Here is a 26,226-nt window from a genome sequence, read left to right on the forward strand (position 1 = left end):
GATTCCTTATTCAAGACAAAATAATTTATGAATATTTTATCATTCGATAAAGATAAAAATTTGACATTTGGTTTGGCTGTATAAAAAAGTTCCATGGCCTATTTATTACAAAATGGCGGCAGCGCATTCAAAAGTTTTCCGCGCGAACACCTAATAACATGATTTAAAGACGCAACAAAGTTTCATTTTAGCTTATCGCCAATCTTATATTGTATAAATAATTATTAACTGATACAAGTGCAACATTTATATGCAGGTCACCGCGAGAGCAAATGTAAGTAAAATATAAATATTGTATACACATCAATAAATAATTCTGTGCGGACATGCATAGACATGGAATAAGCGATGGCCGACAGATAACTTACGTATATTATTTTTCAGCAGTAATTCGATATAACAGTCGTAGCGATCGATATTGATCTATACAAATAATTCTTTTAACATATTTATAGGTATAAATAAATAAAAGCCTAGTAAGGAAGTCATTTTTTATTGATGAGAAAATATTTCTAACAGCAAAACATACCTGCAGTTCACTGTAAATAGGTACCATAAGTTATATTAAACAATAACTACATATCATATTATCTAATATCTAATATCTATATCTAATATCTAATATCTATATCTAATATCTAATATCTATCTAATATTCTAATATCTAATATATATTATAAAGGCGAAAGTTTGTAAGGATGTATGGATGTATGGATGTATGGATGTTTGTTACTCTTTCACGTAAAAACTACTGAACCGATTACAATGAAATTTAGCCCACATATAGAGGGTAACTTGGATTAACACATAGGATAGTTTTTATCCCGGAAATCCCACGGGAACGGGAACTATGCGGGTTTTCCTTTGCAAACGCGGGCGAAGCCGCGGGCGGGCGGATTTATATATACAATTGAATGCAACAAAATGTCGTTGAAATTAGAAACGATATCTTATGAATGTAGGATTAGTCTCTTTAATGATGATTGATAGATCTAAACACATAATTAAGTAAAACTTCCTATGAATATCTCGTAGGTAGTCACGAAATAAAAATAAAAAAAATATAGTATTCAATAAGATTAGATAAGTACTGACGAATAGACGGGAGCGAAAAACAATTAATATACAAAATAAAAAATAATTAGACATCCTTTAAAACTCTCACGCTATATAAACAAATAATTACTGATATTTAAAAGCGATTGAGACAAATAAGGGAAAGCGAAGAAAAATTTGTCATCATTAGTTTGATCTATGCTATGCTATAATATACTAACATCGCCTGTAGATGTTCGATTATTTCATTTCTTGGTAAATTGATACCGGGTGTAGTTTATGGGAACTCGAATCTTGTTTGTGATGAAAGTTTATTATGTTCATTACGAGGATATCAAATAACACATGTTATTTATTAGGTAGGTATTTGGGTTTTTCTACAAATTACCTTTTATTTTTTTAATTATATTTTATTTGTATATGGCCTGACGAATATAATACTAATAAGACTAATTGTGTAATTAATTAATTTCGAATTAATTAGGTATCTATTAGATTTTTTATTGGGCGACGCATACCGTAACTTTACCACCGTTCTTTATTTTGGGAAAAACAGCTCACTTTTTCAAATTCTAGACTACAGCTTTACGCAGTACGCTCTATGCAATACGCAATCTAAAAGATTTAATATTACTTATTAATAGTAAGTAAGCACATAGATACCTAATACTAATAAGTAGATCATCTTCAATATCAAGTGTCCTTTTATATCAGTGTTATTAAAGTTTTGATATAAAAGGATCGGATATAAGGAATGTGACAAATAAATCCTTATACATATCTAAATAGTCGTAGATTTTTATTATCTGTGAAATATATCGTTGGGGTACGTGACGATATCGTAACGACTGGGATTAGTCGTTTACGTATGCAATAAAGTAATTATTGTGTATTTGATAAATTGTCAAGTGGTGGGAACTAGGAGCTATAGTATAAGTTCTAAATAACAATATTTAATATGTAATTATATTTTACATACAATACAAGCATTAAAGTAATAACTGGTAATGTATAGTGTACAGATAAAACCAACTAAACATAGGTGAAATAACTTATTTCAGCTCAATCGTCGTTTTTACCTATTAACTTTTATATTGTTGTAATTTCTGGTCTTTACAGATTTAAATCGTATAATTTATGTCTTTATGTTTAAGCCTACACACAATAAGTAGGTAGGTATTATATCCGATTTCTATGTAAGTACATATATAAATGTGTCTAAAAATAATTTTTCAAATAATTTCCCTGCCCCAATCAAAAAAAAACATACCGTAAACCCGTAATTATAAGTCTATAATTATTATTATTCGTCAATCGTTTCCCTTCCCTAATCAAACAAAAGCATAACATACACGCACGTATTGCCAAAAGATTCAGATATACGACACGTCATTCAACATACTCAACATTAGATTTAACGATAATTCAAAAATGTGTTAATTCCCGCTAGGGCATGCAGAACCGGATCCGGTTCCAAGTTTTTGAAACCCGGTTCCAAATCGAGCTCAGAACCGGGTAGAACCGGGTTACCCGGTTCTTTTATAATACTTCGGAAAAAATACGAAATTAAACAAAAGTAACTGTAAAAGTACATACCTGATAGGCCTTTATTTTACGCGGCTTGTGTCTTATTTTATTAAATTAATAAAGAAACAAAATTTCAATACTTCTCTTTATTTATCAGTGTTATAAAAGTACCTTGGCCCTTAGTCAAACGTCAGTATCGCCGAGGAATAGAAATTGCTAACGCTAATAATTATTGACATAAGCATTAAGCTCATGATATTTTGGTAATGGTTCGGTCACACTACCAACGACGATGACGACTCCACAACCAAAATTCAAATCTTGCCAAAATTTATTCAAAATAAAATATTTAAATCTGCCGTCATTACGGTACTCGGAAAAAAATTAATTCGAGGTCAATTAATAAAAAAATAGTTATTTGGCGATTTTCGCCGAGACGGTAAGTTTATCATACAATCACCTGGAACCAAAATTGTACATCATAAAATTATCTATAAAAAAGGTTAAATACATTTTTTTCTAGGAGCTACCGTTTCTACGAAAAACGTATTTTTTTATCCATTGATCTCGAAAAAATTTTTTTAATTGTGATTTGCACAATTTATTTAATTTCGACTGGAAGAAAATTTTGTTCGTGGTCGTCGTCGTCGTTGGTAGTGTGACCGAATCCTTAGGCAAAACATCATACGCTTATGTCAATTTGTATCGATAGCGTATTCTATTACTTAGCGTTTTGACGGTTGTCTCGGCGCTCTTGTTATCATAATATCACATAAAAACATGAAAAGTACCCAGCTGTAGGTTTTGAGTCCCATGCGAATGTCGAAATTTTCGAAAATTTTCAGCATTTACGGCTGTATCTTTTGATGCGTTGGCTTGTGAGTTCGACTTTTTCACATAAAAGGGACCGAAGACTTGAGTATTCGATATAAATTTCAGCTTGATACCAAAAACAAAAACATGACTGGATCATTAAATATGAATCAGTAAAATTAACAGCTTTTCAAATTCACGAGAAATCTAATAAAAATATATCTGTAGCCTAATTTTTGTCATTTTCGAAGCCTAATTTTTTTTTGGTAATACAACCGTAGGAAACTTATAGCATCTAAGGTTAGACAACCAATCGGAGCTACGTTTGAGGCGTGGCACGAAAATTCGCGATGCACGTGAGTCTGACGTTGCCAGATACAATAAATTTGTTAAAATAATGCAGCAAAATATAAATAATACTTTATATTTTAATATTTTGGTCGGAACCGGGAGAACCGGGTTTCATACTATTCAGACCCGGTTCTCAAGATCATCAAAAAACCCGGGTTTACCCGGGTTTTTCGGAACCGGGTAAACCCGGGTGCATGCCCTAAGTCCCGCGCGTGACAAACAATGGCGGACATAGACTTAGCTCTCCCTTGCGCAATTTGCACAATATATCTTTGTTGCAACTATATATTGTAGCTAACAGATGTGTGGAGCGTGCTATGCAATGAATGCATTAAATATTAAGTAAGATTTGCGTATAAAACAATATAATAATTGCTTGTTTATGGAGCTAGCAATTTGGCTATAAAATATGTTGAAAGTTCAAAGCTATCGAGAAGCACACGTTACCATTAGGTACCCATAAGGTTTATGTGAATTAGTTAAGTTACTGGTGATATGAAATTCTAACATACATGATAAAAATAATATTTTATTATTATTGAAGGACTCGTATTTTCGTAAGTAACTAACGTGAGTAAACTTGTAAGCTATAGAATATGTGTGCAAATGAAAAGCTGCTGAAAACGTGTAAACCGCTAATTAAGCTTTATAGAAAATAATAATTTAAACTATAAATTGAACATAATATAAGTACAAAATCCCATACTTACTATAGTTATTTAAAATAAAAAGAAAATAAAATGCAAATATTTTCGTAGCGTCAATAGCAGCGTAGTGAATATCTATAGTAATATAAAATACGAGGATTTTCGCAAAATGAATTGAATTTCAGCAAATTACAAAATACTGACTTATATACAGTTTAGATATAATATAATATTATATTGACATCATAAACACTCGTATAAAATTTTTCATGCCGCATCCTCATACTGCAAGAAAGACTGTATGAATAATATATCTGCCATAAATCATCAGCATGTCTCGTTGTTATGAAGAAACAATTTTTATCTCACACACGAACAACATACACATGACGCAGAAATTGCGTGACAAAAATAAATAAAACCACTTAGAGAGAAAAACCTTTTTAACACATAATTATACTTTATAAAACGTCTAGCGCCCTTTATCTTTGCTATGGAAACTTATTTCACAGTTCTGCAGAATAATAAAATAAATAACCTTCAATTTATTTAAGGATTTACATAATTCATGTACCTTATCGCGATTCTGTATTTCAGAGGTTTCAGCAATTAACGTCAGAAATTGATTACGGACTGTATTTATATTATTTTAGTACACCTAGTTAAAGTACAATTTATGACATTCTTTTCCATTCCTAGGTTAAAACATTTATTTTCAACTAGCTGTGCTCCGCGGTTTTTCTCGATAAATGGGCTATCTAACACCGAAAGAATTTTTCAAATCGGACCAGTAGTTTCCGAGATTAACGCGTTCAAACAAACAAACTTTATAATATACTAGCGGCCCGCCCCGGCTTCGCCCGTGGTACATATGAAAAATAGATGTTGGCCGATTCTCAGACTTACCCGATATGCACAGAAAATTTCATGAGAATCGGTCCACCCGTTTCGGAGGAGTATGTAGACTAACATTGTGACACGAGAATTTTATATATAAGACTAGCGGTCCGCCCCGGCTTCGCCCGTGGCACATATTTACGTTTTCTATACATAAAAACCATCCTCGTACTTCAAGGAATATAATAAAAAAAGAATTATCGAAATCGGTTCAGCCGTTCTCGAGTTATGCGCTTACCAACACATTTTGCGATTCATTTTTATATATAAGATTCATTATTCAGCTTTATAATATGTATTAGTACTTATAGATGTTGTAAAATTCTTTAAACGAACTTAATATAAGATTTGTAAGTTATAGAAATCGATACACTCAAAGAAATTTTAACTATAAAAAATTGATCTCTAGAAAATACTTATCCATTATTTCATAATACGATGATAAAACGTGTCAAGTTCGCTTACAATAACTATTTTTAAATAAATAATTGTATCTATAGCACATGTGGCAATTATATTTTGTTTTTATATGGTCAGATAAAAGCTCTAAATAGCACAAGATCCTGCGTATATTTATAAATTCAAAATTCTTAGCATGGAAATATAAAACAGTACAGCTTAAAAATAAGTAAGATAATCGCCATACATTTTATTTTATTTTCAGATATGTACCATGAACATGTGAACAAAGCCACGGGTTGAATTCTGTACAAATTGACTGAAAGCTGAGTTGAAATCGGAACGATTGTTATAATCACACGGGTTTGCCTTTTCTGCATAATATTATCTAAAATAAATATTTATATAGGTATACGGTCTATGCATTTAATCATGAGGTCTTCAGCAAGGTGTTGAGCCCACGAAGGTTTCAGAGTTGGTACGGCCAATCTCTGACACTACCACAGGCGAAGTCGGTGTGCACGGCTAGTTTTATATATGTAAATAATTTCTCGTTAACTTACCTCTTTTTACCATTTAAATAAGTATTTATCAAATATAATCATACACATTTGTACACAATGTTTCGTACACGCCATGGCATGGTAGCCATATGATCGCGGTCGTTAACCCCGCCTGAAATATCCAACCTTGACCGCGAAGCGCTGTTTACCCGCCTCCTTGCGAGATCCTGTCTCCTAACGCCGTACTCGATACCATAAACATTTACGTTGTTTCAATTGATTTACCGTTGTGAGTCAATCGCTATTTGAATTGTTTAAATTAAAACAGTATTACTACTTGGATTGCTATGGAGAGATTTTTTAAATAATAAATATTTAAACCCCCTTTTGATCAATTTATATGAAGTCTGACGAATTGAACCAAATTTTTCTTGTTCAATATAAGTCGATTCTATTGATTGAATGTATAATTGATTAGACTACCTGTGTCTCTACCATGTACTAACTTTTCTCATATCCTCAAATTATATACACAAACTGAATAACAAATGTAGTTCAAAACAATTCCACTTGATTAGTTATATCAAATGAATAAACTATAAAAACGTCTCTATCATGTTCTTCCACAAGTCCTTCAACTTCAAACAAGGTTACGACTTTACGACAGAAAATGAACTACATTCAATAACCCTATTTATTTCTTGAATAATCTACAAAACCATCATATTACTTTAAATCCCATACCAATTAATTCTGGGACAAATGAATCTTCCAATTCGCGAACATGTCAGCACACGCCTGGCACCATGTGCCTGGGTTCCCACGGCCCGGGGGGCGCACCTCCACTAAACATTTTTTACTAAGGTCAATGGTTGGTACGATCAATTGCCAATTTGATCAACACATGTTAGCTTTGTATAGAATGATTTGGTTTGTGGGGTGTCGAATTACTGAAATCAAGGCTAGCTTTGCTATTGTAGGGTAGAAGCCCTAGAAATCCACATGTAGTGTATTGAATAAATCACAGTTCACATGTGTAAATTCCATGATAAAGTAACTTAGTTTGGTATATTCCTGTCGTTATAATAATGTCCTACTTTATTTATGAAAAGTAATCATATATAAACGTCTAAAAAACTCTAAGACAAGTGATAACTAAACGAACTTTCTAGTTATTTTGAACGTATGCGTTTTAAGTTTCATAAATATTGGATAAGTAACCTAACAGTTTAGTCTTCCGTATAAACATATAACATATATATTATAATTTACAAGTACAAATTTATAATAATGAGTATTTGCATAAATTATTGCCTACTTACTCATCCTGAGCCATTCATATAAATATCTTCAAGACATAGCTTCCGCGTCAGCTCCAAACATGACCTATTTTCAAATCAATAATATCAATCAACGATTATAATAAATACTTAGAGAGAATTCACGTATTTTAAGATAATTATTCTGCGGAATATTATTATTAAATTTATTAACTTAGACAACTTAGAGTTCAATTTGCGCGTTTTGACTAAATCATTGATAAAGACCCTCGACAGGACTTCGCCGGTTCTCTTACAAAAACTTTGGAATCATGAACGTTTATCTATTAATAAAATGCTTCTCAAAATATAATAAAAAAATATGCAAAAAATAATTCGTTATAATCGTTAAGGATATTTACGTGCAAAATTTTGAATTTGAATAAATTTGAATTTGATTTGAAATAATAACGCACACGCAGAATCTTTCATGATACATGGAATTAAATTTCTTTCTTTCAAATAAATATAAAATAAATATAATACTAATATGTAGTTGGAATTTATAAATAATACCTTGTAACCAAACTTTGAGCTTGCTGTTGCTATCAAGAACTTAAAGGCCCTAATACCACAGAATAATAACTAGTAGCTTATAGCTAGCTAATATAGTAATAAATAATACACATTTCTCAGAACATTTGAAAAGCAATCGCAATGAGCAGCCGCCTGTAATATGTTATAAATTAAATACCTATGTATTTTGCATAGTTGTTTGCATTTAACTGACTATAGTATATAACTCTAGTTGATAATGTTTTACCTGTGACATCGTCTCTCCTTGGCTACTTAATTTATGATTTCTCGATTATATACAGTTATCGACAAATACGCAGAATGAAGAAACTTTTCGTACATACTATTAAGTAATTCAATAGCAACTTCTACAGCTAGCGCCATCTAGTACCAAATAGAAAAAGTTTTGACTAGTTTAAAAACGTCTTTACGGAATAGCAAACCTACACACATACACGTACACATTTCTCAGCCTGATGCATATGAATAAAATCAAGTAGGTATACCTATCTACCTATTTTTTGAATCGTGTATATTATTTGTTAGTTTTATGATAGGTACTTTATGAAGTTGATGAACTCCCTACATACATTCGATAGTCGATACTGTAGATATATTAATATTCATCGGTAAATCGGCTACTATCTAGTTCGTGTTATAATGAAATCTACACAGTTCAATAACATTAACTTAATTTACGTAATAAACTAAACTGACTCTTTTAAATGCTTTGTACCAACTTCCACAATTTAGTTTACGAAAGGCTAAAATTTTACTGTTATTACTTAAAAACCTTCGTCAAATTGGCCGCATGTTCAACCGAACAAAATAACGACAATGTCTTTAATTTCCATAATGCTAAGGAAATAGTGAAATTCCAAGCTATTGTACGTCGTACCGACGGTTTCGCAACGATTTCATATTTCGCCGTCTACTTTCCACAGTAATTTTTATGATGCATCATGCCACGTAAATTCATTCTCGTATCATTCGTATACCCTAACTTTGTGAACTTTGAGTTTGTTTCCATTGAATTTTTATGATGCATCATGCCACGTAAATTCATTCTCGTATCATTCGTATACCCTAACTTTGTGAACTTTGAGTTTGTTTCCATTGTCTACTTATTTTTGGCTAAAAATTGTGGGAATGGTCTAAAAAGTTAATATCGCGTATTACCCTAATTTTTGAGAGTAGATAATTTGGTAGATATCAATAATGAAATGGACAATTATTTATTGATATACTTCCTGTGTTCCACTTTTTTTTAAAGACTTTTATTGCTTGAAATTATTTAAAAAAGCAGTAAATAACTGTTATTCGACATCTAATCATAATGTAAAAATTGTTACAAAAAAGCATTCAAATAAAGTCATACAGCCGTACAAATAAACGAGTTATAACATTTTATGCAAAGAATAAACTAAGAATAAGGAAAAATCATACAAATAAACACGAAATAAATGTAACCTAGTATAACTTCGTAATAAGTATTCATACTAATGTTATTCCGTCCTTATTACGGCTACCACCCTAGTATAAGTCTGACATAACCGAGTTATAACATATCTTTTAGTACATTGTGCTGTGTTTTACAAGTTTTAGAAACAATTTTCAATCTAAATTTGAGATAATAGCAATGAGAGTAATACGAGAAGTAGAAAAAGTTGAGCAAATTAATAATTTCATTACGTACCTATTGAAATGGAAAATTTTGTATGAAATGTCAAAATATACGAAATTATGAAAAACCCTTTTGATATTTATAATGATTTATTTATTTACAACATGCGCCAAACCATACATACATAAAACTTATTTCTAAACTTATCACAATAATATACACTTTCGTTGAAAATATAAATCTTCTAAGCCTGGAGTTGTATGTTTTGAGTACCAGTTATTTGGCAACTCTCTATCTCAAGGTGGGTTTATCTTCTGTTCTCCAGATATTGGATAGCGTTATCCATCATTTGCTTGCATATTTAATGATATATTTAAAATATTATTTCCAATAAATATTTAAAAAATATATAAACACAACATGATGGAACTTCACAACAAATTCGACGAAGTCAAACGAGCGTCAGCAAAATGACAGCACCAAGGGATAACCGTAGACAATTTCAATGTTTTTCATAATTTTGTGAATGAATTGCGACGTTGCCGCTTCGCGCCTATTGCATAGCGTGAGCATAGATACATCGACGTTATTCCAAATTTATTTGTAAGAAATTATGACATCCTTATTCTTTATTTATTCTTATCATATCTATGCATTGCATAAGGTTTGAATAAGCAAGTTTTTATTTGTACGGCTGATAGAATACCTAAAGCAGATTTTTTCTCCGCATATGACACGATACTTATTTCAAAAACTTATAAAAATTATGTACTGTATGTACACACATTTTACAATATCTATTGATTTCAAATAAAATCTTATTTATTCTTGCTATTAATCATATTAAATAGCACTGCATTATTTTGCCTAAACCTAGACAGACATGAAAAAATCGATAGGTACTTTCCAAGAAACTGTACAGATTTTTTTCTTATACACTTACAGCAAGTTTTCAACACAATTTACTTATAATTTATTTATTACTATAATTGTTCATAATAGCATCACTTAGGATGTCCAGATGAATGGAAACAGATCCAATGTGCATTAGTATTCTATCGTCGGAGGGAGAGCACGACCGCGATTTACTGTTACTCCGTTCGCATCTCAGGCCATCCGACAAACAGACACACGTAAACTTTTGTTTATTATGTATGTTTATTTTTAACTAGCTGAAGTAAAAGAATGTGAATATACAAATGAATAGTTAAAAGTAGATAATACATATCTTCACAGAAATGATATAAGATTGTGAAACATTTAAAATACACATTTAAAAATAGGTAACAGAAACAATATACTATACTAACTATAAATATACTATTAACTAACTTTACTATACAGAGATAAATACGGTTATTCCAGGATCACCCTTCTCCTCCCTGCCCAGGCCAAATGTGTAAATATTTTGTGATATAATTTATATCACAAAATATTCATTAAAAATATTAACTTTTCTTTAAGTATTACAATTTATTTTGTGAATTGTGATATTACATGTAATAAGCTAAAACTAGAATATATTTTAAAAATTAATCTCATTTCATAAAAAAATAAAATCATGCACGACTCATAAGATTAATAAATTTTCTTGAAGCAAACTTGCGTGTATACAACTTTAGGATCACTCACAGGCGTTAAGAAAATAGGCATATCAAAAATATTTTATTAAACATTTTTCATTGTAATGGCTTGTACCTTGTACTTGCAATGTAAGTACCTAAATTTCAATTTGCAAACATTGGAATAGCGACGTCAATATTTACTTTACCCGTAACCTGAAAAATACCATATAAACAACTTTAGACAACAGATTTTGAGCGCTCTATTACGTTTGACCATTTCCGTACAAATTAACATGCCTTCTTTCGTATAGTTATAGGTAGTCTGGAAGAGATCACCATTTAGGGGTAAGACCGCTCTTTCTTTATGTTAATTTTTTGGGTGTGCAATAAAGCATATAGTCTTATTATCTATATTTCTATTTCAAATTGCCAACGTCCAAAATGACGAGTCTCACATGAACTTTTAACCCCTATTTCACCACTATAGAAAGGCAAATTTCTCTATTTCAAATTTAAATTATTAACCGATTGCGAAAGAAGGAGCGTTATGTTTTTTAAGTGTATGCATGTATGTATTTCTTTGGCATACCCGCCCTACAGCCTAAACCGGCAAGGATTTTGACTTATGCGTAGGAGGTAATGTTTCCTTTCAGCAAAATTCGCTATCTTCAATATTTCAAGTACTTTCCCTCCAGAGCCCATCGAAAATTTCCACTGTTATAATATGTACCTACGGGAGGTACATATTGTAGCAAATATACTAGATTCTATACTTTTCATAAGACCAGAGGATTGCATAGGGAAATTACTCCTTCAAATTACAAATTACCACACCATGTATTACGCATACGTAACACAACAATATGTTCCCAAAGCCTGTACGTCCATTGTTACAATTGCAACCTGCATGTAATTAATTAGCATGCACTGTACTGGTTTCCCGTTCTCTGAAGCCGTCTGGTTTCACAAAGCTTTATTGAAACGTTCACGTCCAATTTAACACGATTGTTCCGTCCAATTTCGGACAATTATTGTGAATTTCGCGCGGATTTTCGATGCAGGATTACAATGCTTTAGGACAATGATTCAATTCAATTCGCGATTATCTTTGCAGGCCATCAAAACTTTCTCTTTGCTTTTTAATTATCAATGGTTTTGTGGTTTACATTTTCAGAATTTTCTTTAATTTTAATTTTTAACTGACTAATCGTCTGCGTACTGTCATTTGAGATATATTTTTATTTAATTTTTAACGTTAACTTGTAGATTGAGATTTAGATTTAGATAGTTAATGACGTACTTACTACGTAGTACGCAAATGAAGAAAATTACCTATTTAAATACAATACTTTTTAAACATACTAAGTTGATCCATCCGTGTCCACTTCATTCATTACACGCGAGTAAAGCTGAACTTTTCAGCTGTTTTTTATATACATAATATGTACTATGATTTATCATTATTATATTCATTCAATCGTAATAAAATTTTGTGTATAGATCTTTATAAACTCTCCTTCTCAGTTCTCTTAACTTATTTTCTAACTTTTCAATTCCCTTTGCCACTTAATTAAAGCTCTAACAAAATAGACATTATAATATTAGTCTTAGGGTTTGATGTAATCATCAAAAGCCTTTGATGCCCTCAAACTATCAGTTCAAGATCCGTTTCAGATAGATTACTGTTATGTTTATGTTAATACATAGTCATTAGGAAATAATATTGTAATACTGTGGTCATATACTCACAAAATGATGGATGGCCATTATAAAAGTCAATACAACTCTGTCAATAACACGAATCGTTTCATCAAACAGACCATTAGTCACCGACAATGTCCTTTAATGTATTGTTAAGTATAAAACCACTAATTTGCCAACACAGGCACAATCGGTATATTTACATTTGTACCATTTTCGCTCAGTGCACACCGTGTGAAAATCCTTTATTTACTTTCTGGGAAATTTTAAATTTACTGTCATTTGTTTGATTGAGGACATTGTTTGGTCTTTGTTACTTTTAAGGACTTCAATTATCTAAATACATTATTTAAGCATTTATAATATTCGACCTAGGTATTGGACCTTAAATTATTTGAGGTAGATGGCCAAAATTCTTAATAATGATTTTAAATAAGGCTCCAAAACACACACAAAATCCTCATATTTTACAAAATTACAAGCTTTCATTCATCGCAAATTCTAATTTGAAAATAAGTCAAAATAATGTAATGTTACCTTTAATTCAACACCACTATAGTCTATAAGTATTGTACTCGGATTAAATTTAGAATAGAAATAACTTTTTTCTTAGAATTCAATTAGATACAATTTTAAAACAAGAGTTAATGTTTTACTTATAATACAAACTCTATAAAATCCTATATTACCCATTCATCCTTATGTAAACAGCACTATAAAATAGTATTTAAGCAACTAGTCATTAGTCTGTAAATACTAAATACTATGTCCATTCATCCCTAAGTATTTGTGCAGCATCTAACGACAATGTCCTCATATATTTGAAAACAATGAGAAAATTGTAGGAAAAACTGAACACACAAGTATAGTTCTTCTTAGTTCATGTCAAGGATAGTGCGTTTATTGTCTTGCTAAGGGAAAAGTAACTGTATCTTTTAATAATAAAGTTTAGAATAAGTTTAATATAGATTTCAATACATTACCCAACTGTTGGTTTATCGTTGTCTTTCTAGTACTGTGCAATCGTTGTTTTTGTATTTATTTATGATGTCTGCATATTATATAAGTTGCATAATAATAACTCATTTTATGCACTATGTACTTCTAAAATATTTTTAATTGCTACATAATGTCAAGATGTACTTGGTCTCATTTGTCTACTTCTGCGATTGTGGCAGATAGAAGCAGAGAAGTGAAAAATTATATAAACGAGCTTCCGACTTTGATACCAAGAAAATAACATGGAAAAGCTGAACAATTGCGAAAGTTTTCCAATTTGTTCTCACATACAATATACAAAGAAAATTTACATTTCAAACTAAATGGATTTAGCTGTTTTGATCTAGATAATAATATCCACAGATAAAAATAATTATAATACAGTAACGAACTGTATTTTAATACAATATAATAATAATTCATACCTACTTGCGTAATATAAGTACCTACCTGAGCTTTAACCTAACCCTGTTATAATTTACTCAACCCTTATTATGAAAATTTTATTTTATTTTATTTATACATACCAACGCTTAGATATAAAAATATCATATGGATAAATAACAAATATCACATATAAATTCATGCTTTCAATAAATATTTTTAATATTTTGGAATTTTATTATACGTATACGAGACACATCTAATATTATACAAAGTTACGAAAAAATCAGAATTTAAAATATAAGCTTTTTTTTTAATATTGAACCTATAACCTATTCCGACAACATAAAAGTAAAGACGCTTTTATCATAATTATTGATAACATAGCTTAAGTAGTAGATAACAAAACACAATACATATTTGCTTTAGATGCATCTACGTCTGAAGCAAACATTATTTGCATAAAAATATAAAACTTATCGTTGCATCTTAGAAAATCTGGAGAGTCCTTGAACACTTGATTAATTACAAGTTAATGTTTCTTAACTATAGACTTTGAGGCGAAGGAAATAAGGCCATTCGCACATGACACGTCGGCTAAGACGCTACCATCACCGGTTATTTCGTATACGCGATTAAAAAAAATAAACATGCAGAAATTGTTTGTTTTTATGTGCTTGTGTGCGTGCTTTCAGGGTTCATTGCAGCTTGTCCCGTTGCGTAAGTATTGGAAATGCAGTCGTTAAGTGTCAAAATGTTAAAAGAAAGTTCGTAAATTATTACTTATAGAAAAGTGACGATGTTTTAAATAAATAATTAACATTTAAATATTTTATTAATGTGGCCAAATTAACGATATAACTACCTGTGTTTATAAATTAGATTGTCAATAATTTAATATTTAAATTTTAACTAAATAAAATAAACTACGAAACATGAAATAATAATTAATATGTCAATTTATTTATTTATTCTAGACTAGAGATAGACTCTTGTAATCACAAGGATCTATCTCTGAAATATCTAATATCTATGAAATATTCTATTAATTATCTTAATTTTCTGATATTTGAATATAATTTTAGAAATTCAAGACGTGAAGATGTAGGGTATATATTTAAAACGAAAATTTTAACCACTCCACCAACTCCACATAAAAGATAGCTCTTTAATAATGATTAAATTATATAAAGCTCATCATTATATTGTAGGTACGTTATTATTTTTCTATTTTTCTATATTAACTAAAATCATAACAAAATTCACTTTTATTCCAGCGGACTTCATCCACCCCTGCGCGGAGCTTACAGACGAATGTTTCACGAAAGCCACATTAGATGCTATTCCCGGAGTGGTCAAAGGTATCCCGGAAGCGGGTATCCCAACCCTGGACCCGCTATACCTGGACAAAAACATCACCATGGACCTACCCGGGAACGTCAAAATGACATTCCACAATGGAAAACTAATTGGTCTGAGCACATGTATCCCGGATAAAGTGTCGTAAGTACGAAATTTTATTTTTGCGAAGTACTTTGTATGAAGTTTAATCTAGTTAGTATAATCTAATAAGCCGCTTATAAATTCAGGTTGCTGGGCTGAATTGAGGAAATCGATAAATTAGGGAAGTGACATGTGACAGAAATTATTTTGAACCAAATAGTAAATGAGTCTTCTGTTTCTATACTTTATTAGTTAAAAACTTAACCCATAACTAAAATCAGTCTTGCCGCTAAAGTTTAAAATAATATACTAAAATTATCCCTTTCATCGCGTGCAAAGTATAGTAATTTATCTAAAAAAACAAATAGCATATAGTCTCTACATCTCTACAAATAAAATCAAGAATAAATTCACTGGTTTTTATACATTTCAAATTCACTAGATAGTATAAAATGTTGTACACGCAATATCTTAACATTTGTAGATCGTTAGTAGTCAGGTGGAGTAGATAAACAAAGCACAATACATGACAGCTAGGTCAACAGGTTGGTACGGTGGGTCAACGATTTGCTCTAGAAGGTTCTAGAACTTTCTTACGTACTTTTATAATGTACTAGCGAACTAATGTATACGATAGATATACTTACTGATAGATATAGAGATAGATAAAATTCATATTGCAAAGTTATAATAATGGGGGAGTAAAAATTTAACGTTGCAATCTATGTAGAGGTTATAATTACAATAGGTTTATTAGTTTAGAATTTGTTTGTAGAAAGTTATCTATGGAAGTACTATGTACCGATTTTGAAAATTCTTTGGCCAATAGAAAGTAATATTATTCCTCAAGAACATAAATTTTAGATATTTATATTTTTTCTCGGACGTAGCTGGAGCGAACGTGTATGGAGATTGGAGATATAGCTTACGCTATATCGTCAACTATATTCTATAACCATATTCCTATTCAGATGTCACAAAAATGAATCTATTTATGGTGTCAAAACAAACACAACTCGCGGCTTACATAACAGTGTTGCCACATTAAACCAGTTCCCAGTATTGAGGCCTATACGATTAGTAAACATTTAGAACATTTTAATATATAATTTGTTAATTCTAACGCATCGGTTTTATAGTTTAACAGGTGACACTAATTTTCTAAGAACGTAAAAAACAAATAAAATAAAATATGTTTTTATGTGATTCATTAAATTTGGTTTGACAAATTGCGATATTAAAACATTTTAGACGTTTTAAAATATGTGTAGAAATTGTGCACAACAAGTGAGTTATACGGAACCTCAATTTTAAACAATTTCTCCTTGAATACGTAACTATGTATTAATTATAGGAACTAAGTTTTGAAAATTGCTACTAATATTTCGCAAGTAGGTAGTAGATATGATGAGTGTTATCCTGTAAACATTTACCTACAAAACGCTAAAATATCTAGCCAATTAGAAATCCACTCGGCATTATTAACTAAATTGGGTTAAGGGCTGACTTATTAATACATACCTAAGACTTCAAAATATCTACATAACAGCTATAATGAATTTTACCTATATCTATTATTCGAATTCATGTCGAAAGTAAAATGTAGATTAATCTTATGTTTTTGTACCATCGTGTTATTATGATTTTTAACAAATATAACAAACTAGCGGTCCGCTCCGGCTTCGCCCGTGGTACATATTTCGCAATAAAAGGTAGCCTATGTTCTTTCTCAGGGTCTAAAGATTATTTGTGCCAAATTTCATCAATATCGGTCCAGTAGTTTATGAGCCTATTCATTACAATCAAAAAAACAAACAAAGTTTTCCTCTTTATAATATTAGTGTAGATAAATAATATCAATTTGCATCAATTTACATAAAATACGAATTTTTGAACAAGTCAACTATTTATAGCTGAACTGTGAATCTAATAGCTAATTTATCATGCTATTTTTAATTAATTATTAATTTATCTATTTTAGGATCTAAAAAAAACAAAAGTCTTGGTATTAGATCGATACAGACGGTAGACTTATCGTAAAGAAAATCGATTGAAATTGATTACTTATGGAAAAAGATGAATTATGGATTAATCTTCCCCATACCCCACAATCCACAAGGACTTACACTTCACTATAAATTAGTTCTTAGTTATCTATTGTAGTTTATATTTTAGGTAATATAATGTAGAAGTATTAACAGTAAGTTATAATATTATATTTTCTCAGATCCCGTCGTGAAAAGAGAACCTTTGTATTTGACATGCACTGCAATTTCACAATCCGAGGTCAATACAGTATAATGGGCAGGATCTTACTTTTCCACCTCAACACTGACGGCAACGCTAAAATCAAAATCTGTAAGTATACGTACTTGCATAATATTACTTATATTAACTGTTTTATGTATAAATAAGTTACAAAAATTACGAAACTTAAGCAATTACCCTTTAAAAATTTACTTATGAAAGTGTAATAAATGACTCAAAGATTATGAGCACATGGTCAATGGTCATACGTAAATTTTAAGTTCAATTGTTGGGTCAATGGTCATATGTTTTGTTAAATTATTGTTACATGTATTATTGGCATATTATGAGACTTGATTAAAATTCAAATATGTGCGAAAGATTATGTTTATACATATATTAGAGATCAATTTTCATTTTCCAAGACCAAGACGAGAATTAAAAAGAAACTGGGGCAGGTACCTCAATGACTAATATATCGCAAAATATATTTGCTTCGGGTCATTATTAGCGAAAAGCAAACAGTATTCAAATAAATCAATATTACCATATTTGACGATAGTAAAAACGTAGAATATGGTGTGACTTTAGCCTTGACTTTGCGTAAATGAAAAGAATAGTACATAGGTATAGGTATACATTATTTTATTTCTGCAGTTCTTAGAATATAATTATATAATACTAGCTGTGCCGCGCAGTTTCACCCGCATTACTCCGTTCCTGTTGCTCTTATCATGATATAGCCTATATTACTCGTGGATAATGTAGCTTTCGAATGGTGAAAGAATTTTTAAAATCGGTCCAGTTGTTTATGAGCCTATTTATTACAATCAAACAAACAAAGTTTTCCTCTTTATAATATTATTATAGTGTACAAGATAAATTATTCAAAAATTTTATATCCATACTAATATTATAAATGCGAAAGTAACTCTGTCTGTCTGTCTGTTACTCAATCACGACTTAACTACTGAACCGATTTGCATGAAATTTAGTATAGATATTTTGATACCCGAGAAAGGACATAGGCTACTTTTTACCCCGGGAAATAGGTGGTTTTATCCCGGAAATCCCACGGGAACGGGAACTATGCGGGTTTTTCTTTGACTGCGCGGGCGAAGCTGCGGGTGGAAAGCTAGTATTTTATATTTAATTTTTCAACACCCTCTATTTATAAAACAACCTTTTTGCCGCCAATTGATTAATTAAAAAAATATATGAAATGTATTAACCTTACAATATAATTTCAGGGAACCAACGTATCCGTCTAGAAGTATTCGAGAAAGTTGTCAAAGACGATAAAGGTGAAGGACATTACAAGATAAACTCATACAAGTACAAAGCTGACTATGGAAGCGATCTGAAACTAAACCTTACCAATCTCTTTAGAGGCAGTCCTGAAATCAGTAAGTTAAAAAAAAAACATTGTTTATCTTAAGATTCGCAAAAGTCTAATTCTATTTAAACTTTTTAAATTAAAAAAAAATACGTTCATTCAAAATAACATCTATCATTTTTAAATTAAGAAAAAAAATCTTTAAAATAGTCCTCTCTTCATTACGATCTGGACGAAGACAAAAATTAAAAATAAATTGTACGAAAGCGTAAGTTGCCAGCATTAAATTCTTTTTAATTTCTTTTTTTTTTTGTTATCTAGGCGCCAACATCCTTGAGGTTCTAAATTCAAATTCGCAGCTAGTCGCCCAAGAGTTCGGCGGGCCTATTCTGGACTACGCCATAGACTACGCAATGAACGTCACACAACGATTCTTCAGCACATACACATACGACCAACTCTCACATGTACCGCTTACAGATGAATTCTTCGAGAAAAGTTAATTTGAATTTTGAATTAGATTTAAGATTCGTAGTAGCCATGGATGAGCTTTGAAGTTTTTGTTCTGAATTTAAATTTAGTTTAAATAAATTATATAAAAATTGGTTAAAGAAGGTTAATGTCATACTAATATAATATTTACTTAGTAAGTATTGATGATAATTTAAAAACAAACGTTAAATAAAATAGCAATAATTCACAACATGTATTGCACACAGTGTCAACGCATCTTTAACCCAAAAAGTCAACACTTATGCCACACATTGCTTTGAAAGTGGAAGTTACAAAATAGCGTACAATCGTTTTGTAATATTGTTGTGATATATTCGACTAATAAATATTGTTGTTATATCTAAGTACCTATATACAAATATTAGAGATTGCATATGCATATATAAGTGCAGCTGCAAGAATTAGCAATATTTGTGACACTAATGTTTTAAGCAAACGACGTTTTTTTGTAATCTGTGGAGAAATATGCATATTGCATAGACAATAAATCATGACAAATATGGAATGACAAAATTATCTCTCTCTACTTATAAATAAATAAATTATTAATTATTATTGTAAAGCTATTGCATAGCTTTTATCTCAGACTTTGAGCGCGGCGACCGAATGTAAAAATTCCGTAACGAAAAAACCTAACACCCCCCACTCCAACCGGCACAGCGATGCGATGCTATGCAATAGCTTTACCGCGGCAGTCCTCGAGTGCCACACGTATTTTTTTTTTTCTAAATTTAAAATACGTCTTTACAATTTATTTAGGCATTCCATAGATTTATTTAAGTAGTTTTTTGAAGGATCAAACGATCTTACTTTTTCAGCCAAACCATAATATTATCATAGAATATTCTCGAACATTCTACACCAAAGCAGAAGCCCTTTGTCCTACAAAAAACAAACCTCAATACAAGTAACGCAACCGTATGACATAACCTAGTATTATTGCATACCGTTTGTATGAAGAACGCAACGCGAACGCCTTGCGAAACAATGTCAAATGTTCATTATAGCTATCCAGTTCTGTAGTCCTGGTATTAGTTACTATTTTAGTATTAAAATATTAAAAATTAACTGTGTTTTATTTATCAAGCACCTTTCTTCTAACCTCATCTTTAATCATTTTGTAACATTTATTTTGAGATATTCAAATATTTAAGTATTATAAGTTTAGGATATCATCTCTTCTAAAAAACGTGACAAGTTTTTCCTCCAAAGTTTTCCAGGGTGAGCCATTTTGATTTTTCTTTAATTGTAATGTCTCTTTAAAAGGACGTTAGAAGAAGCCTTCTAAAACAAATATTGTACTTAAGTTAATAGCAGAGATAACCTTGAGTAACATCGCCTTGGGTAAGTACATGTAAGTAAAAATTATATTGGTGTGACATTTTTCGTAAAGTATGCTCGACCAAAAATGTCACACAAACACAAAGTTTTCCGTCACATGATTGACGTATTACCTTAAACTTGTTTTGCCCTTAAATATATTTGAAATTGGAGTTTGGAATTCATTAAAACTATCAGTTTTCTATAAATGGTCTCCCAAACCAATTATACAAATACTTCGTCAATGTCAAGCAACTATTTAATCAACGGAAAACATTCAGGAACTGGGCCACGATTAGCACTTGCATGTTTTCATAACAAATGTCATTTGCTTCTGTTTGTCCGCCTACTGGGCACTTTCGATATGAAAGTCTTGTGAAATTTCTTTAGGAGACCTTTGAGAATCTTTAAGTTAGTAAATAAAAGACCTTACAAATCTATACTAATATTATAAAGATGAAGAGTTTGTTTGTTTGAACGCGCTAATCTCAGGAACTACTGGTCCGATTTGAAAAATTATTTTGGCGTTAGATAGCCCATTCATCGAGGAAGGCTATAGGCTATAATATATCATCACGCTGAGACCAACAGGAGCGGAGCTAAGCGGGTGAAACCGCGGAGCGCAGCTAGTATTTTATAGTACTCACGACACGAATACAAATTTGAAATCAAAAATCAACTAAAAATTTTAGGTTACACTTTCAACGGCAAAACTGAAGAGATATCTCTCTTACACTTACAGATAATAAGAGATTCTACTTTACTTTACAGATCGCTCTTAGGTTTGAGTGTTCTTGATACTTGACCTTTGACCATTTTAAAAATGCAACAATGTCATTGCCATATACATATATATATCTATATTTCTCTTTGTCCTCTCGGTTGTCATCATAATAATTACTCATACTCTAGTAAGGAAATATAGTATCTATTACTATTTACCTACTTATAAGTTCACAGACACAACTTTATCACTAACCTTTCTGAAACTTTAACTCTAGTCCTCGATTTACTAACGATAGGTACCTAGTTATATCATGCTTCTAAATCAAATATACGATATCTAACTCAGAAGTATGTCAAACACCAATAATAGTCCGGGATCCATCGCTCATTAATTTTGCAAGTGATTACTATCAAGCTAATTTTTCGTGAGTAGCTTTATTTTGATGAGATGCCCAATAATTTCATGTACGAAACTCTCGATTGTGGTAGCTAACAGAGGAAACAAGGATAAAATATTTTGATTTGATGGTTCTCAAATATTAATTACTAACTGAATGTTTTTTTTTGTTCAATCTCAAGATAATTATCTAAATTATTCGAAAAAAATATTTGTCCTACAAAATCTATGGTTTGATCAAAGAGTCCCCCTTTCCAATGTGTATCGATAACGAGGTCATCATAAATGATTACTAACCAGCTGATTTTTTTATTTTCACTTATTTAATACTTATATAATTCAACAGACATATTGTCCTACAAATTGCGTAATAAATATTTGAGAACCGTCAAATCAAAAATTTTTATCCTTGTTACCTCTGTAAGCTACCACAATCGAGAGTTTCGTACATGAAATTATTGGGCATCTCATCAAAATAAAGCTACTCACGAAAAATTAGCTTGATAGTAATCACTTGCAAAATTAATGAGCGATGGATCCCGGACTATAACCTTATTGCATATCCAATCCATTTGCATATACCATAAATCGGAAATCCATTTCTGCAATAAAAAGCATCAAGCATTCGAGCATTCCATTCTTCAGTACTTTTATTTAGGCTAACCGTAAATCAAACGAAATAAGCAATTTTCGTGACAAACTCTGTCCTGACATAAATACGATCCAGATTGTAATGCCAACTTTTCCACCATCTTTTCGATTGTATTTGCTAGCAATCTGTTCCTGTCATCCGGGCAGCTAGTGCACGCGAGTTACCGATATCGTCTGTTAACTTTGATTATGAATTTATTTTATGACTTTGTTTTTGACTAATAAGTCTTCTAGGAATGCTGGTGAACTTTTCAACGAAATAGATTGAATTTTGGCTTTGGCTAGCGAGCGTGCCTTGTTTGCTGGTGAAATTTAATTCTATTTCTCAATTTAAATTTATGAGTATTCCATAATAATTATAACACATAGATAGTCGTCATCGTGTCGTACTCGAAATATTTAAATCCTTCTAATATTATAAATGCGAAAGTTTGTGTAGATATTTGTTTGTTAGTCCTTCACGCAAAATATGGTGAACCGATTTTCGATGCGGGTAAAAGCTTTAGATAAAAGGGAAAATCTACGAGCGAATAAGTACCTAGTATAGTAATAATATATGAGGAAATAAATTCAGTCTCATTTAAAATGTTCATCTTCCCATAAGAAAAAAGAGTCATCAACAAATAGTTATTTATATTTATTGATGACTTTCTCAAAACAAAGCTACTCCAAATGTGATCATATTTAACTTATATTTCCGAGACAACCAAGCTCGGTATAAGCTGTACTATAGCTGGGTAATTAATTTGGAGTGTCTAATTAATTAGCAGGACGCGCACTGGACTATTATGCTGAAATACATCCATTTGTAGCATTGTATCGTCGCGTAGAATAGTGATTTATAAAATGTAAGCAATTAATTCTTTTTGTACGCACTGTAGAAAAACTGTACATATATTTAATTCACATAATGTCAGAAAATAATACCTTTGTGTCACTAGGAATCACAATTTAACTAATAAAGAATACGACTTTACCATTTAGTATTTTGTTGCATTTCTTTATTAAAATGATTAAGTATTACAAATAACGATAAAGTAAACACGAATATAGAACCGAAGATATCTGAATCCTTATAATAAAACCAAAATTTTCCGCGTTCTTACGATAGTTTAGTTTGCAAGCTTAATTGAAAATGGATGAATGTTATATATTCTATCTATACTAATATTATAAAGCTGAAGAGTTTGTTTGTTTATTTGTTAGAACGCGCTTATCTCGGGAATTACTGGTCCAATTTGAAAAATTCTTTCGGTGTTAGATAGCCCATTTATCGAGGAAGGCTATATATAGGCTATATAGCATCGCGCTAAGATCAACAGGAGTGGAGCACTGAGGGTAAAATCGCAGGGCACAGCTACTCATTAATAACCGTAAACAAAATAAACAATAAAGCGCACCATGCACTTTCCCGCGCGATCTTCCAAAAGCCATTATGCAGTCCAGACCATAGAATATTGATCTAGCTAAATATACACTACATATCAATATTACAACAGTTTGCGGGGCTAATGGAAAATCTATAGGTAATGACCGCGCTTTGCATAATGTACGCAAATATATCAAACGTCTACGAGTACGAGCGTCGCGACGGCTTTTTCGACGATACCGGTATAGAGAAAATGTTTTGTGATAAATAATAAGTAATAAGGCATTATAAATTATAATAGAGCTGCAGCAGAAGAAGGTTCTAACGTTACAATTTATATGAAACTATACACACTCAATATATGTAGATAAGTATATTTGCACTTAGTAGAATAAATACCTAATACATAACCTTGTTATTACATTTATTGCTGATTTAATAGGTAATTAGATAAATACATAAGTTATAAATATATATTGATGAACGCATTTTCTGTAAATAAATCTAAAAAAAAATGTCCACTTTTAAAAACAATTCATTGCTGGCTCCATCAACGTAGTTACTATTTTTTCTGTTTCGCATAATGAGGTTTCAATTGTTTTATCTCCAGGGCAGTTTTTTAGGTCTCCAACATTAATATATCAACATATGGCCATTAATCACCAGTCCCTCCCTCTGCATGAATATATCATCACTTTCGCACCCCTGACTAAAACTGACGTTATAAGACCCTTCGGATGTACCTCTCAAATCCTTGTCCATTATACTTTAATGATTTTTGAGGAAAGAACCGCACTGATTGTTGTTTTTTACTTTATGTAGGGTATAGTTCTGTTAAACACTCGTTTAAAAAAATATAATAATAATCGTATACGGATGGAAATTTTGATAAGAGTAGGTATAATTTGTCCAATTGATAATAATTAAATATTTACTTAAAGGATGGATGGAAATAATAAGCAGTACGTTGTACGTATTACCATGTATTACTTACAAGTTCGATCTATAAGCAATGAAAAATTTTCATAACTAACACAGGCTTTAGTTTATCCAAATATATTATTCGTATAAATTTCGAAGTTTTCAATAAAGTAATTCAATAAATAAGATTCAAGTTTGTTTACAAAAGAACGCTTTGCATAAAAAGATAAAAAGTGACGTGACATCTTAAAGTTCTTCCTAAAAATTTTATCGGAAATGACACATTACACCCCCGTAATTCGGGGGCTGGGGCCATTTTAACGAGAGCTTCAAACATGTTTTTATACACATGAAATCTTATGGAACCCTCAAGAAATGGAGATGCGAACAAAATGGCGGAGGTTGAGTAGCGCGCTTAAAAACATAAGAGTCGGTAAGTCAGCAAAGCGTGGAATGACGGATGTCTTTACAAGCTAGCTGAGATGTCGCGTGAGCTGAGGCTGAGGTGCCTAAAGTTTACTGTATTTTGCACATGTTTATCTTAAATGTTGTAATTTGTGTCAATTTATCATTGTAAAAATTTACAAATAAAAACAGTTCATTGCAATATAATGTTTCTACTAGTAGATACTGTATATATTTTTTATGAAGGAGATGATTAAAATACATTATGTATCTACAAATAAAAAACACTTTGATAGCTGATAAAAACTTCTTCAGCTCTGTGAACAATGAAAATTTTCACCAAAAAATAACAGAACAACAAAATATAATGAGTACCAAACTAACTACTATAGCTGGATGTATTCGATCGACGTTTAAACAAACTGCACGGTAACTAATTACCCAAGTTTGAGAACTCTATGCTTGTGCATGATAACATATCGTCAGCGCGAAAGATAAGTATCCTCTACACCCCAACGTTTTTTACACCTCAAATTAAAACCTCAGCAAAAAACGTATCCAATTGCACCCCACAATATGGAAATAACGCTAAAACGT

The 26,226-nt window shown here is 31.1% G+C and overlaps 1 protein-coding gene across 1 annotated transcript; it reads left to right on the forward strand.

The window, feature by feature from the left end:
- The first annotated feature begins 14,883 nt into the window (after positions 1 to 14,883).
- Positions 14,884 to 20,571, forward strand: LOC149899751 (uncharacterized). The gene is made up of 5 exons (XM_090113936.1): positions 14,884 to 15,021; positions 15,579 to 15,804; positions 17,972 to 18,102; positions 19,242 to 19,397; positions 19,649 to 20,571. Exons 1-5 carry the CDS (start codon positions 14,952 to 14,954, stop codon positions 19,828 to 19,830), a joined length of 765 nt encoding a protein of 254 aa, XP_089970062.1. The 5' UTR covers positions 14,884 to 14,951; the 3' UTR covers positions 19,831 to 20,571.
- The last annotated feature ends 5,655 nt before the right edge of the window (positions 20,572 to 26,226 follow it).

The sequence above is a fragment of the Colias eurytheme genome, chromosome 20 (genome assembly GCF_061535395.1).
Source record: "Colias eurytheme isolate Ceu_HAF_F1 chromosome 20, ilColEury1 Martin Lab GWU primary, whole genome shotgun sequence".
NCBI classification, from domain to species: Eukaryota; Metazoa; Arthropoda; class Insecta; order Lepidoptera; family Pieridae; genus Colias; species Colias eurytheme.

Coding starts and splice junctions, on each gene's coding strand:
- LOC149899751 (XM_090113936.1), top strand. CDS start 14,952: ATGCAGAAATTGTTTGTTTTTATGTGCTTGTGTGCGTGCTTTCAGGGT. Junction 15,022..15,578: donor ATTGCAGCTTGTCCCGTTGC/GTAAGTATTGGA, acceptor CTTTTATTCCAG/CGGACTTCATCCACCCCTGC. Junction 19,398..19,648: donor TAGAGGCAGTCCTGAAATCA/GTAAGTTAAAAA, acceptor TTTGTTATCTAG/GCGCCAACATCCTTGAGGTT.